Genomic DNA, 16,226 nt, shown 5'->3' with positions numbered 1-16,226 from the left:
ATGTCGGTCAGATTTAGGTCAACCAGCAGCAGCAGGGCTCGGTGCCTGACTGGATGAACCACCTTCTTCCGGTGTTGATCAAAGTTTGGGCTGTTGCCAGCTGATGACGTTACGCAAAGTAGCTTCGTTCGGGAATTCCTTTAATATCTCATGAGACCTCCAATTGTCACCGGAAACCCTGACAGAAACAGAAGTATTTTAGCCATTCAGTATATGTAATAACGGATCTGTGTTGCTCTGTAGATGGAGCCACAACACATTCACGACTTTCATCTTTTATTTAAAACCATTTTTAGATACAGGGGTTGGACAAAATAATGGAAACACCTTGAGGCTATAGGAAAAACAAATTCTAAACATAAAGATCTATTCATTTTTATCATGCATACAAAACCTCCCACACAGTACACAGAAATGACAGAAAACATAAATTGTAAACTTAAAGATATATTCATTTTAGATACAGGGGTTGGACAAAATAATGGAAACACCTTAAAGCTACAGGAAAAACAAATTCTTAAAGATATCTTCATTTTTATTATGCCTACAAAACCTCCCACACAGTACACAGAAATGACAAAACATAAAAACATAAATTCTAAACATAAAGATATATGCATGTTTAGATACAGGGGTTGGACAAAATCATGGAAACACCTTAAAGCTACAGGAAAAACACAGCTAAAAAAAGCTTTAAGGTGTTTTCATGATTTTGTCCAACCCCTGTATGTTAGGTTGAACTTTCCTTCAACAGTGAAACGACTCGGATCGTCACCCGCGTACCCGGCTTCATTGAAACGCGTGTACGCGTTGTATCCAATCAGAGCCATAGACTGCTTGACCCCGCCTACTAGACCGTTCCCAATTGGCCGTTTCCTCGCTGTCGAGACATCTGACGCTTGCGTAGTTTGTCAACAACACTAGCGAGTTACGCGAGTGAAAACGATAAAAGAAAAATAAATAACTATTTGAAGAGGAAGCGAGTTGGTTGCAGCTGAAACTGGACCACTTGTGAACGGAGGTGACGCGTTTCTCTACGCAGTGGTTAGCAGGTAGCCAAGCAGCTACGTAACTGCGACTGTGTTAGAAAAAAACAAGAGACAAAAAAGTCTGTTAAGATGAATAATAACCACGCAACAGCCTTGGCATGATGGACAGCTGAATCTTTGACCATCTAACAAACTGCTGTTTCAACTGTCAAATCAATGGAATACAGGTTAGTGAAGTTTCTCTCTGTAATTTCTGCATAGCTTTTGCAGGGGTTATAACAATGAATGTATCATTATGTTTAGAATTTATGTTTTTCCTATAGTTTTCTGTTAATTTGTTATTTAAAAAGCAGTCTTCTCTGTGGCCTCGAATTCCTTCCTATTGGCCATAATAGTCATAGTACTTGTCATTGTACAGCAACAGAATCAGAATCAGATTCAAAATCACAAAAACTTTATTAATCCCAAGGAAATTATGTTCATAACATGCTCTGTACTCAACATACCACAATAAATTAAAAAGAAATAATATTATAAAGTGCAAAAACAAAGCTATACTAAAGCGCGTAGAAACCATGTGAACAAAGTCCAAGAAAATGCAGTTCAAGAAGAACCCTTCATCGTGATTTTTTCAGAGATGAATTGTACGTTTTTATTGCCACAGGAAGAAAGGACCTCCTGTGGCGCTCAGTCTTTGAGCTGCGTAGTCTCAGTCTGTTGCTCCATGTGCTTCTGTACTGGACCAGGAGCTCATGGAGGGGGTGGGTGATGTTGTTCAGGATGCTCCTTAGTGTCCACCTCCGTTCATCTGCTGCCCCAGCAAACCACAGTCAACAGAATTGCACTGGACACCACCGACTCATAAGACATCTTCAGCATTGTCTCGCATACGTTAAACGTTACACGATAAAGGCTCAAATCAAATCCCAGCTACCTGGGTAAGGGGCGTGGGACACCCGTGCCGTGTTGCCAGTCCATGGTGGGCACACAAAGATATACATTCATGTGCACACTCACACATTCAGACACATGAGAGTCATGTTTTTAGACTGTGGGAGGAAACTAGAGTGTCCAAAGGAAGCCCATACAAGCACATAGTCTCTACCTTGGACTGGAATTTAACCCACAGTGATTTAATGCGTGTCATCAGTGTGAATGCAATATAACAATAAAATGATTGATTAAAATGCCATAAATTAGACCCATAAAATCCATTTGATAAAACGTGACCTGCCAGTCTTGATTCAGACTTCTTCAACAACAACAAAGAACGTGGTCCTGACACTACCAGGCGACTCGACATGGTTAGCATTTCATTAAATACTTAGTTTGGGGCCAGACCCGAATGAAATTCAAAAGAAATGAGTGGGGGAAAAAAAAACAAAGTTTCTTTGCTCTCTTTTGAGAATTTTGAATCATTTGTATTCTGCGAGTTCAGGGACAGGTGTGGGAGCTTTCCAAGGTCATCTTTGGTCTGGTTTGGAAAGAAAACTGTTGGCATATGCCTTTCTACATGTGTGCATTCCAGTGGTATTTGAAATATATTTACCTGTCTAATATTGTATCTTGCTTGTTGAACCCGCTGACTCCAGCACTACAGAGGCTTGTCTGTTGAGTTTTTGGTTCCCACACAGATGATTTGTCACTCGTATCAGTCAGTCAGAATTTGTGTACATTTAATATTTTATTAAATACATACATATAATTTTGTTCCATACTGTGCAAGAAAAACTACAACATATCCAGCAGGGTGATGTCTAAAATCTGGAGTGAAACCTTCTGGTTTATACTCATATTTTCCACAAATGACACAGAAACATACTGCACTGTCAGGTACTTTCTAAATGTAACGGCTGATCATTTTTTCAACGGAATCATTCGTCATCGAGTTAGAAGAAGGAGAAGTAGTCTGGAGGTTTGAAGGAGGAAACGCGGCATGCGACTTGGTCATTCAAAGTGCTTTCATTTGCCCATTTTACGGTGACTGGGCACTGTTTTAACGGTGTTTTGTGTCACTTCAATTCCCTTCACATGTGATCCGGAAAAGGTTCGACAGCCATAGGTAGCCCGAAGACTGAATGGATGAGCTCCTCGAGGCTGTTGTGTGAGAATTGTAGGCTGACGTTCTCATTGTGTAGAGACGAAGCTCCTTCCATCAGGGCCACCTCGTGGAAGTACCGGCAGATTAGAGGAACCACCTGGATGGAGAGAAGACGTTTCAGTTCAACATCATTTATGACACCAACTTCATTTTCATGAGACTTTCTGAGGGAATATTTTACCTGCACGACGATAAGCTTCTTCTCCAGTGGTCGTCCATCTGGAAAGCTTTCTCCAAAGCACATATTGATGATGTAACGAGGAGACCGTCCCCTATTTTCTGTAAACTTTCTCAGATCTGCAAAAAGAAATAGAAGAAGAATAGAAGTCCTTCTGTTTCTAAAAAGACAGTTGTATGAGGCAAACTCGCACCGTTTGCATAGTCCTCAAAACTGAGCAGTTGGACCGGGGTGTTCTGCGGTAGTTTTTGGGGGCTAGGTTGAGCCACTGTGGGGTCCCCAGTGCTGGCGAACACACGGCATCGGTCCTGTCTGGTTGCATAGATACCCGTTTCCAGAACCTCTAAGAGGAGACCTCTCTGTATGCTGTTGAGGATCTGTTTGGTGAAATCGATCTGGAGAGTAAAGAGAACATTTAATCTTGGAATTTAGATACTCCAGCCTGTCTTTGGTATCCAGTGTCTTCATCTGTGTAATGTGACCCGCCCCGCCCCGCCCTGCCCCCAATAGTTTGGGATACCTGTGTGCGGTCCACCAGGCGATCGGTGTTTGGGAAGCAAAGAGAAACAACGTTCAGTTCTGGGGCTTCATTACTGTAGTGAAGCTGGACTCGTGCTGCATTGAAAGTGAACTTTTCCATTAGTGTTTTTCTGTAGTGGATGGAGATCTCAAGGTCACAGAGATTTGGTTTGGCGTCGGCTGGTTGTACTGGCTGTAGATTCACTAGAAAAAAAACAAGGCATAAAGAATAGTCAATAATTTTGACAGATATTTTTTACAGCTCTGGCAGGATTAGAGTTCACAAAGTCAGTTTTAGCATGGTAGTCAGGCCTTTAGCTAGGAGGGCATCTGGGCGTGTGCAAAACATGACAAAATGGCCACCAGATTCTGGACCGTAGCTTGGCCGCCAGATTACGCTGGTATATGGCGGCATGTGTTGGCCAAGCTACGGTCCAGAATCTGGCGGCCATTTTGTCATGTTTTGCAGACGCCCAGACGCCCTCCTAGCTAAAAGCCTGACGGTAGTACAAAAACAGTTATGCTGATGTCGTGGTGTGTGTAACATGGTGGTCTCTAAACGGACTGTTCAGAGTTTCCTCCCTCAGGTGGTCCCTTTCCTCACAATCCCATGAAGGGAACAAGTGGCACAATGGTAAAGCACAATCTCACTAGCCATAATGTACTGCAGGAATTGACGTTGTCCAACAGTTGACAACTAAGATTTTAGGTTATGGTTAGGCACGTCTGGCAGGGGGTGTGGGAATGGCGGTGCGATGGTGCCAGAGATGTGGCCTTTTTTGAAGAGGGGACAGATGACAGAGTGCAGTGTACATCTTTCTTGTTCCTCCTTAACAGTCTACCTTTAAAGGCGGAGTCTTAGCTGAAGTGTAGGGGGGCTGTGTGGTGCTAACACTCTGGGGAGAAGCCTGTGAATCATATTTGGCATTTTTTGTTTTTATTCTGAAAGGATAATTGTTGTAAATCCTTTTTTTCTGCTTGCACGCATTCACCTCCAGTGAAATCCTCAATTTGGATGACTTTCTGCAGCTAGTCAGACTAGTTTCCTGAACGTGGGATTTGAGTTTTGGCTCACCATGCTGATTGCAGCACACGTCCACAGGCACTGGCACGTTGTTCTCAGGCATTATTCCAGAGTAACCTTCGATTTCTGGATGGTTGTTCAAGGTGTAGTTCTCAGCCCAGATGTCTGTGTAGGAATCATTTATGATCGCATTTAAAATGCAACACATAGAGGGACATGTTTCTGACAGTCACCTTGTTGTTGGTCAAGGTTAAGCGCCGATAAATCTCTGTAGAGGTCGTGCTAGGACGTGATGGAAGAAGAGGTTCTGGATTGTGAAAATAGCTGTGGACAGTCATCACTCCCGGAAATGGATGGTTACCTCGTTTCCTGATGGGTACAACACGACAGGGGAGCTGTGTTTCTCTGGAGTGATTTCCAAGTCATCGTAAGAATCTCGCGCCGCTGGATTTAGACCGCCGCCTGAAAGAGGACAGGACACGGCGACGTTACCATTAAACGGATCAGTCAGAAAGAGCAACACTGTCTTTTTACTTTTGACAATCTCGTAGACTTTATGCGGATCCTCCTGGTTTTTGGAATTATCACTGAGCAGTTTGAAGTGGTCGTTGAGGTTGTTGAGAGCACAGCGAAAATTTGTTTTCCATCTGGCTTTGTCGTTTGGGAATTCTCTAATTTTACCGCTGGCAACTGCCCAAGCCTGTAGAGGAAGCACATGGAAGTTTAAGTGTCGACGGTGTGTTTCGGTGCCATTTCCTGCTCATGTCACTTTCATTGTCTCACTCTGTAACTTGTCCCGTTCCCTTTGTTTGTCATTTTCCTTATTCCCTTATTTACCTTTTCAATAGCTTGGTGCGGTTTTAGTCTGGCGTTTTGAGTTTTATTTTTAAATTTGGTCCCGCAGCAGTTGTCTATTTTATTCATGATCCCAAATGAAACATGAAGAGTGTCCTTAGCCCCTGTTGTCATTCATACATAAACACATTCATGGCTTCTAAAAACCACGTTTTCAGCCAAAATATTTGTTTTTAAAAGTTGTTCATGACATATAAGCTGGAGGCTGTTTACAATTTCAGATCATCCTTAACCATAACTACTTTTTGAGTACTTCATGGTTACTGTGTCTGGCAGAGTATTAAAGAATCATCCAGAGTTAAGACACAAGAATGAGACCTACCCAGAATATTTTGCAGTCTTCGTCGTTGCAGTCCTTGCGGGAGTTATGCTTCCAGGGAACTCTGAACTTGTTTGCCTCCACAAAGCACAGACCCGCGTACTCTCCCGTCTGCACTTGCTCTATCAGCCAGCTGGCAAACTGTGGCTTTGGAGGACTGAGAGGAAAGCAGATCACATGTTGCACGCTGGTTTCCCAATGCTTGTAAAGATACGTGTGAAACAGGAAGCTGAACTCAGCAGATTGACAGTGTTTTCTAGTCTGTAAACAAAGCAGCACAGGTTAAGAGGTTCGTGTTTCACCCACCGTTGCATTTTGTTGACGCCTTTAAGGAAAGGACGCACCTCTGCTGCATTTATTGACTCGATCTGATGATGTCATGGCTCACCTCCCCTTCCGGGGTATCACAGGCTCTGAGGAGCCATTCAGGGAGCTTGTTGAAAAGGCCCAGCCGGATGGAGGAGGGGCTTGACCATTTTTAGCAGGGGGATTTCACTTTTAGTAGAAAATGAAAGTTATCGTCACTGGGTTTCATCATCTCACGCTTGTGTATACACAATATTACGTCGGCGTACACACAGTTGATATAACACTGTTTGGATGTGTATTTCGTGTATATTCACTACTACTATTTAGATTCTACAGGTGTAAACATTTTATGATAAAGAGTAGAGTACAGTAGTTTTTGTGATCTCAATTACTGTAAGTGGCAGGAGTTTCACTCTGCACATCTGTAGGTGACAAGGATGTTTGGTGGAGGTCTAAATTTGGTAACCATTCACTGACTTGGGTGATAAGAGCATACATGAGATAACCTCAGGTGTGTGTGAATGTAGCAGCAAGAGAAACAGGTATCAAAGTATGATCATTATTTTCAGATGGAACAAAGAAGGGAAATACTTACAATTCAAAAGTTTTTTTTTCATTCAATCCTAGTTGTGCGATATGTTGGTGTGTCGTTTAGCCTCGCAGTTTGTGTGTTCGTAAAGTAAAGTGGACTTTAGCATACACCATTTATTGTACTTGAACCAAGTGGATACACCTCCAACCTGTGTTGGCTAGTACAGTCAGTGGGGAGAGGGCTCTTTCAGGCGGGACGGAGGAGACCTGAGTCCAAGTGCCTGTCAAGCATTCACAGACTTTTCTGAAACTGGTGATGCTTTATCATGACACATATATTTCATTCAAGCCCTTGGTTGAGAGATTCAATTGTTGCTGTGCATTTGGATGTCATAGCATACAGTACTTTAGTGGTGGCATCATGAGACAGTGTTGAAGGCTGGGCTCAAAAATGATACTAGTATCAATCACGATACCTTCACTTCAATACTAATAATAATGTGAAAAATAATGATATTCATGGCCTTGTTTTGTAATATTGTGCCCTGCACACAGGTATTTGCTACATACAAAGAGTAATCTTCGGCTGTTTATTGAAGTATTACAGAATATTTTAACCCATTCTACGTCTCATTGCATATGTTTTTATTTTTTTTTACAATGTACTTTCCCCCATACGACGCTTAGTTCCTTCTTCTGGTTTGACACCCCCTCTCAACCGTCTCAAGGTATTTGCCCAACTCTGCTATTGACCATAGTTTGAAACGCATCATTTCCACCAAAAGGCAAACACTTTTTTTTTATCTGAGACAGGTACGCTGGGCTGGGCTCCAATATTTTCAATACCAGTATCAATACCGATACCTTCACTTCTATACCGATTCCTCAACAATGCTTTTTTCGATACCAATTTTATAAAATGTAAATAAATCACGTGAAATGTAAATGAGTGCGTTACTCCATCACGACGGTCCATCACACCCTCACTCCCACTTTTAAGTTCTCTTGGTCATTTTGACCGGCCACGTGCGACTCCAGGGAAAACAGAGAGAAAACAAACGTGAGAAGGCTACGGTAGTTCACCTCGAAAAACCGGCTCTAGAGCCTCTACTCACGTTCCGCTGCATTTCTATTGCTCACACTTTTGCATGAGAAATGCCCGTCTTGCGTGGGAAATAATTAAAAATTGCATCACACACTGAATACATGAGACTTGAGAGTCGTCCTTCAGGGTATCAGGGAGAGACATTTGGGTCTGTGCCATAAAAGAACCAGAGTTTGGTGCCCAGCCCTACATGTAGGTGACTAATACAGTCCTTAGGGAAACTGTTATTATTGTTGTTATTAGTAGCAGTATAATGGCATAGTAGCATTTCCTCCTTGGGTAGTTGGGGAACAGCTTTGAAGTTGTCTGAAAACGATTATTCTGCCATGGACGTGGGGCTGATGCAGTCAAACTAACGCTGGGGTGATGTTCTGTCGTCTATTAGGACCAGCTAGAAACCTCACTGTTGAATTGTGAACCAGTTGAAGTCGCAATTTGGTGTAAAAGAAGGTGTAAAACATCGAGGCACAACCATGGGCCCCTATGGGGCATCGCAACATGCCGCTACAGTTTGTTCGACGTGGAATTTTACTCATGCTATTCTTCTAGATGGCTTGATTATGGCGGAGGTGTGCGCTGTCTCAGTGTCTTTTTTGTTGTTGATCACGTTATTATTACAGACATTATTTTCAGTTTGCAGTTCTTGCTACAGTTGTCCATTACTGTGTTTCTTCAGTAATGCTTATTACGTGTTCCAGATGACCAGGATACTCCGTTTCTACGCCTGTTCTTAAAATATCTGACGGTTCTAGACTTGTGAAGAAATGAAATTTAAAATAGTGGTAATGCTGCAAATGAATTCATGAATTATCTTCATTGATAAAGACACATCCCTACACTCCATTCTTGACTGTTTCAGCAGATGGTAAAGCTGTCAATTCTCTCGGTTGATTTAGGTGAAACTGTCGTGTGAAAGCTTCCCCACCTGCTCTCATTGTGCCGCGCACCGATATAGCTTGGTTTGAAACCTCAAAGTTCCAGCTAACTCAGGCAATGTACTGTCACCGTGAGGCGAGAACAAGCCTGTTTCTGCATGCAGGTGTTATTTTTCTCTGCAAGACGCCCCGAAAACAGAAGCGTTTTTTCCCGTGGCGGCGTCGATCCACACCTATTTCTCCCGTATTACCGAGATCATTGTGAAACTGCCGTCTTTCATTGGGTTTGTTGCTCTCGTTCTTTCATTCCACTCTCCCGCTTTCAATCTCAAGGCAATCGTGGCTTCAAGTGTCAGTAATAAGGAAGTGATACAGGCTCAGGAGGTGCACTTCCCTTTTCCTGCTCATTCGAAGAGTTGTTTGGTCCTCATTTATGGACTCATTAATATCGCAGGCGACAAAAGTGCAAGGTGCTGAAAAGGAAGCACAAGGAAAGGTCACGTCCACATGGTCTACATTTGCCATCTCAGCATGTTTCTTTCTTTTTTTTTTTTAATCGGCACTAAATGGGGCTCGTGTTCAGGAATGGAAACTTAAGATATCCACATGAGTTTTGGCGTAACCTGCTAGTTTAGCGGTGGGATTGCGTGGGTTGTGATTGGAACATGTATAGCAGCATCTATAAACGTCTCATATTCATACAGCTATGTGGAGCAGCGGAACAGGTTATGTGATTCCCTCCTGCGCGTCACGTCATGATGCTTTTGTTTGTCTGATATTGAACTTTATGACACGTGCGGCCTGTTAGTGTGATTCTCAGTTGAAGAAAGCACATTTTATACTAAAATAAATACAACATGGCAGACTGATTGTGAAATTTATAAGGTCTTTTCTAGTCCCACAAGTCAGTCTTTCTTAAAGTCAGCATCGTTCTAGTGATCCTCCTTAACACATTATCTTTGCAGACACATTTAAAAAGTTAAGAAATGCGAGACACAGCTGAATGAAGAAGTCAAAATGGTGTCACAACTTCAGCTTGCTGACCGGTTCGGTGGTTTCCTGACGCTTCCGTCTTGGGGACGAATCGAACAATTGATCAGATTCCTGTGACCCTCATGAAGTCAGAGTCCAACTATGAGAGTGACCATCTAGAAATAGTTCACGCTCAAAAGCCAAGCTGTTTGATTAATGGAAGTTTTCTAGCTACTTTTTCTTTACCATTTTTTGGAACAACAAACTTTTTCAGCAGTTGACATTTTTGTGAACATGCATTGCTGATCAATATAAATGTGAAAAGTAGCGACATAAGTGACATTGTTTTGTAGTAATGTGCCCTGCAGACAGGTATTACACAGCTACTTGCACAGCTATTTATTGAATCTTAAAATAATTGATGTATAAAGTAAAGTATTACAGATTATTTGAACATATTCTATTATGTCCGATTGCGTGTGTTCTTTTTTTTCATGATGTACTTTCCCCCCTCATATGATGCTTAGTTCCTTCTTCTGCTTTGACACCCCCTCTCAACCGTCTCAAAATGTGGGCCTTAGGGAAGGTATTTGCCCAACTCTATTGACCAAGATCCTTTTTTTGTTCCAAGTTTGAGACTGATAATTTTCACCGTAAAGCCAACACTTTTTTTTAAAGTACTGTTCATATTGCCAACTGACACCTTACTTGACCCTTAAACTATTGTATTAGAAAGCATTTTTTTGTTTTATCCCTCTGTACTTCAAAATAAATCTTTCACCGTCTGCCTCAACTTGAATGAAATCACGTACATAAGACGCAACCCGATACACGGGTGTTTGTCCTCCTCTGCTGGTGACCTCGTTGTATAACTTATTTAAAGGCGCTTGCTTATTTGTTCCCTGCCGTTGCCATTATTGTCTTGGATTTCTGTTTTGCGTCATAACTTGATGGTGTTAAATAAATGTTTCTATGGTTCATTTTGGAATCACTTCCTGAGAGAGAAGAAAATGCCATCTTCTTTCATTGTTCCTACATTTGTTGGAATTAAGTGTGTCTGTATATATATATATATATATATATATATATATATATATATATATATATATATATATATATATATACTCTCTCTCTCTCTCTCTCTCTCTCTCTCTCTATATATATATATATATATATATATATATATATATATATATATATATTTATGTGCGTTTACACTTTTTTACCCAAACATTTAGTTCATTTCTGATCAATATGTTTTGTCTATGAAAATATTTTTACGATGAAATTGTCACATCTATCCATCCAAAGCTCACAGATGGTGAGTGATGACTTCCCTCACTTGTTACCCATAGTTCATCCTGTCACATATTTCTAGTCTTTTCGCGGTCACGTTTCCTGTCTTGAGAGCGGAGACCTTCACTGAAAGGTGTCAAAGCTCTTGTCTGCCACTAGAGGGCGCAACGCGTCAATGTTTATTACTTCTTTGACGCTCAGACGTCTAGTCGCTGGTGCAAGTGATGACGAGCGGTGGCGTCTTTAGGGATCGATCTGAGGTCGCGGTGTAAGCTCCCGGAATAACTTCAATCATTCAATACCAACACGTCAACCGTCATCCTCAGTATTTGTGGTGTGTTTGATGTGGTGCGTAAAAATAGAGGCCACTTGTTCATGTCGGGGGGAGTTGAGAACAGACGCATCCATCTTATATTTATTTATGAATTCGTGTTATACACTGCTTTATAGGCGATTAAAAGTTCCGTTTTTTTTTTAACTTGGTGCAGAAGTGTTGAGCGTCGTGGTGCTGCAATGCCATCATAGTTGGAGTGAATGACGGCCTCCACGCCACTTTTGTCGCGGTGTTTGTAAAGAGTCGCAGGAGAAAGGTTGCTGATAATGTGCGGACTTGCCAGGGCGACATTGTCAAATTCAAAAAAGGCATTTCAAAGAAGCAAACTATTCACTGTTCAGTCCTTCTCTTTTCTTCCTCCTGTCGTCTTTCTCTTCTTTGAATGGACCAATGGCGTCCTCGGACACATTGGGATGTAAATGAGTGGAGCGCGTGCTGAAAGCGCGGATTGTTTATAGAGCTCGCGGAGCCACGCGCCTGGCTCGCGGGCAGCAGAGTCACACCGAGTGGGCGGGGTCTCGGCGTGGAGCGTGCGTCTTGCGGGGGAAGCGAGAGTGTGTGTGTGTGTGTGTGTGTGTGTGTGTGTGTTGTGGGTGGGTGGGTGGGGTGTGCGTGTGTGTGTGTGTGAGGACGCGTGTTGAAAAGAGGAGCGCTGCCAAAGTTTTGGGTCAGACCGGAGTGACGCAGAGTCAAGAGAGACTTGGAGTCAGACACGCGAAGGACACGAGAGCTGAGCACTGCCAAACCCACAACACTGAAGATGGAGACCGCCACCATCACCGCCACGCAGACCGCCTTCGCTTTTGGACTTACCCTGCGCGCCCCGGCACAGGAGCGAGCGGCGCCCCCCGCCCTCACCAGCGCCAGCAGCAGCGACCACCAGAGCAAGGTGCTGAAGAGACAGCGCTCCGACTCGCCCGAGCTGCTGCGCTGCAAGCGGCGACTGACTTTCAACGGCTACTCGCTTCCGCAGCAGCAGCCGGTGGCCGTGGCGCGGCGCAACGAGAGAGAGCGGAACCGGGTCAAGCAGGTCAACATGGGCTTCCAGACGCTGCGCCAACACGTCCCGAACGGCGCCGCCAATAAGAAGATGAGCAAAGTGGAGACGCTGCGGTCCGCGGTGGAATACATCCGCGCCCTGCAGCAGCTGCTGGACGAGCACGACGCCGTGTCCGCGGCTTTCCAATGCGGGCTGCCGTCGCCCACACTTTCCAACACCTGCTCCGCCGACCCGGAGTCGCCGCACTCCGCCTACTCCTCAGACGAAGGCGGTTACGAGCCGCTGAGTTCGGAGGAGCAGGAACTGTTGGACTTCACCACCTGGTTCGACAGGTACTGAGGGAGTGGAACCAGAAGCGGACATGTGATGCGATAGCTTCCTCTCTCACCTGCTTCTGCACAGTGGATAACAGAGAGCGCGAGAGAGAGAGAGAGAGAGAGAGGCGGTGCGTGTGAGGGGCCCCTGCAGCATCAGGGCCCCCCAAAACACCCGGACAGTCTCTGAAGAACTGTTGAGTTGAATAAGTGCAATTACTATCCCAGCAGGTCCACAGTCTGCTGGAAGGCAAAGATCATACCAGTTGTTTGAACATGAAGACATATTTTTGTACACTGAATCAGAAGTGCGTGTAAGGTGTGTGCGCGTGTGTGTGGACAGCAAAAGGCCTACTACCTGTCTAGTTTGATAAATAGGTGATAAGGAGACGTTCATCCACGGATCTGCACTTGTTCTCCGTTTCCCGTGAAAATGTAAATACTCTAACAGATATATTTTGTGTACGTTTTTTTTATTAATAAAACCAATCTATTTATATTATATGACCTTGTTGCGCTTCTTGTTGATGCGGTGTGAGAGGTGGTGGCTGTAATTGAGCAAAACTTTACAGGACGAACCCCCCCTTCCTCATCCTCCCCCCCCCCCACCCCCCCCCACTGGTGACCTTTTCCCGACTTGCGTGTGCGCACACGGGGGAAAATGACGCAGCTGGGTGCCCACTCAATAACCGCTATAGACGCGCACCTTCCACCGCGCTTTGAGGACAGGGAGATTAATATTACGTTTCATGCATTGCATTGTTTCTTTTGCACACTCTGCCTGGAGGGAGCGAGGGGAGGGAGGGTGCAATTCACTCCACTGAAAGGGACCTAGACACTTTGAAATACGGCCCGGGGGGTGAAAAAAAAAGTCAGGCGCACAATGAGCCGGGTCAAAATTCTTATTGCTCCGATTGAGATCAATCTAAATTAAAGCGAGGGGTTGTAGACTAGTTGTATCCCCGACTGTGTTTTTCATGACGCAATCTCCTGCGAAATGGGGTGCGCCACGTCCTATTGTCAGCGCCATTGTGCGCTGACTTTGCGCTTCATTATGCGAATCATGGCGAAGTGAATAAACGCAAATACGGCGAGGAGACATAATGGGTTGAATTTCACCTGGTGTGGGAGAGGACCGCGCATAAAAGAGACGCGCTTACTTTGAGGCTGTCGATCTCAAAAGAGTTGCGCGTTCATGCGCCACAAACCCAACAAGTGATAAACGACGGTGACTGCGCGTCATAACCTCAAATCAATGTCGGGCACAACGCCCCGCTGATCTTTTATCACGCGCATGCTCCTGTTTTCCGGGGTCAAAAGGCCACGTCGATACATGGACTACATGCAAAGACGCGCACTTATCGCAGAAGATAAATTTGCACCGGCCGGAGTTGACAATGTCGGCGTGATGTTTATATTGCTCTAACCACAGCACTGACACGCACAATGGAGTCATTTATACGAGCATGTTCGTGCATCAACATCATAATATGAGACGTGTCAAATGCTTGATGTGTTCCCCTCAGCAAAATACGTTTATTCGTGTATGTGCAATAACAGGAGATGTGAAATATGGGCCTGATAAGAATCTTAACTGTCTGTGTTTGCCAAACCAGGCTTGTTATGAAGGAGGGAATTGGAATTAGTTGAAATAGTGAATGATGTATTTAGTCAAATATGCGTCTTTATATGAACTTCTTTTTCATAATTATGAATTGATGAATTTAAATAAGGTAATTGGTCATTTAAGGATTGTTTTGATCAAGGTTTTTAAAGTGTCTTAGCTCCATAAAAGCTATTTAATTCCACGTCTTGCATCTGTTTTTCACCTCATCACTCAGTCTTCATTTGGAGCCACCATATTTATTTTATTCCTGTGTCCCTGAAAGTCACAGCCTGGTCCATCAAAGTTATTTCTCACGGTGTCCTCAAATCTTCGAGGTGTTTTCCCCTTGATGTTTTTCCTCGTGTGTCAGTAAATGCCCTTCGACGACCGTGTCCTGGGTTCATCCTGTCAAACTCTTGCTATGGGCTTGTTTCCGCCATGTTTTGCCCAACATCAGTCACTTCTTGGTTTGAACCATGAATAGTCCTGGTCCATTGTTTCGTTTCGGTCTTGACAGCACAAAGTGGTGCTCTCCTGTTTGCCCCAGGCCCATAACTGTTTATGGGATTGAGGTGACCTCAGCCACTAAAATACCTGGTCTTTTGTTAAAAAATGTCATCACCTTTAGTTACTTAAGTCTCTGTTTTGTTTTGATCCTGTCTGGAGCTTAACCCCCAACATTCATGCCAATGCCATCTATCCCAAGTTTACATTTCCTTTTTGGAATTGGTTTTACTGCCTGTCTTGACCAAAGACTTGAGACTTGACTTGGATATGTGACCCAATGACATCTCTGTTCTAACATCTTCAGTTACTTCTGATCTTTGAAGTCACTCATCTAGAGTCTTTGAAGTTTTCAGTCAGATTTAGTTATAAGTGAAAACCTAGGGAAGGTTCTTGCTAGCGCTGTTGAGAGTAGGGGGCTCTTACACTGTGGTTATGACCCCTATACTGAATTTCAATCGTCAAGCGTAAGGGCCATTTCTGTTGTTTTTTTTGTCAACCTCTCTGTCCATGTTCGGGTAGTTGACGCTCTTGATTCTTGCTTTGTCTTCTATAGACCTGGAATGTGCACTACATCATTCCACGACTTGTACCAAGCTTGGGAAACTATCAGGATCCTCAAGTATCAGGATCCTCCACAAATTCATAGTTCCTTAACTTCAAAAATGTGGCCCTCAAAATGCGCTAAACACCTCTACAAAGGTTATGAATGCATTGTCTGGTGAGAATGCAGCCTTGTAAAAAGTTGTCACCAAATTTCATGACAGCAAGTATAACTCAATCCCTTAAACTGTCGCATTATTAAACAGTCATTATTCGCTTTAAATCTTAACAGCTGATTTTTGCACAAACCATCTCAGTGCTTTGCAGAAAAAAAGTTCTCCCTCACCAAGTTCAATGATATATAAACCAACATCATTGAACTTATCAGCATTGTTTTCCAGATTGATTTATTATTTTGTCTTCCTGGACACAAGACATCACTTTTGAATTTAATTTTGAAAGTGTGTATATTTAAAGCTTTTGTGGGCCACAAAAAATGACTTGGCCGACCCGATTTGGGCCCTGGGCCTTGAGTTTGGCACACGAGCTTTCTTAGTCTGTGGCCCCCAGCTATGGAATGCCCTCCCTCCCCATGTTACACAGGCACCATCACTTTTAAAACACTTGTTAAAACGCACTTTTACTCTTTGGCTTCTATACAACCACACAGCTGATCTTTTCAGCAATTTTTTCGTGTACCTGCCCTGTTTTAATTTTATGTATTTATTGTTTTTAATGTCTGTTTTATCCTGACTTTGTACAGCACTCAGTGACAATCTGGTATTGCTTTTTAAGTGCTTTATAAATACATTTGGAATGGTATGGTGCGACAATACTTGTCTATTGTTTTGC

The 16,226-nt window shown here is 43.4% G+C and overlaps 2 protein-coding genes and 1 long non-coding RNA gene across 3 annotated transcripts in view; 2 read left to right on the top strand and 1 right to left on the bottom strand.

The window, feature by feature from the left end:
• Positions 1-932: 932 nt before the first annotated feature.
• Positions 933-16,226, top strand: part of LOC128770567 (uncharacterized) — a 69,327-nt gene continuing 54,033 nt past the window's right edge. Inside the window, exon 1 of the long non-coding RNA XR_008416525.1 lies at positions 933-1,216. This is a non-coding gene — a long non-coding RNA (uncharacterized LOC128770567). The remainder of the gene's footprint in view (positions 1,217-16,226) is intronic.
• Positions 2,639-6,384, bottom strand: irf7 (interferon regulatory factor 7). The gene is made up of 10 exons (XM_053885168.1): positions 6,292-6,384; positions 5,989-6,142; positions 5,346-5,511; positions 5,173-5,273; positions 5,045-5,093; positions 4,863-4,976; positions 3,789-3,991; positions 3,462-3,663; positions 3,272-3,387; positions 2,639-3,187 (listed from the first exon to the last, which is right to left on the bottom strand). Exons 1-10 carry the CDS (start codon positions 6,297-6,299, stop codon positions 3,017-3,019), a joined length of 1,284 nt encoding a protein of 427 aa, XP_053741143.1. The 5' UTR covers positions 6,300-6,384; the 3' UTR covers positions 2,639-3,016.
• On the top strand, positions 12,098-13,143 carry ascl1b (achaete-scute family bHLH transcription factor 1b). The gene has a single exon (XM_053885173.1). The coding sequence runs from the start codon at positions 12,168-12,170 to the stop codon at positions 12,744-12,746; it is 579 nt and encodes a 192-aa protein (XP_053741148.1). The 5' UTR covers positions 12,098-12,167; the 3' UTR covers positions 12,747-13,143.

Source organism: Synchiropus splendidus, chromosome 14 (genome assembly GCF_027744825.2).
Source record: "Synchiropus splendidus isolate RoL2022-P1 chromosome 14, RoL_Sspl_1.0, whole genome shotgun sequence".
NCBI lineage: Eukaryota > Metazoa > Chordata > Actinopteri > Syngnathiformes > Callionymidae > Synchiropus > Synchiropus splendidus.
Note: the sequence above shows the minus strand (reverse complement) of the source record. Positions and strands in the feature narration are given on the sequence as shown.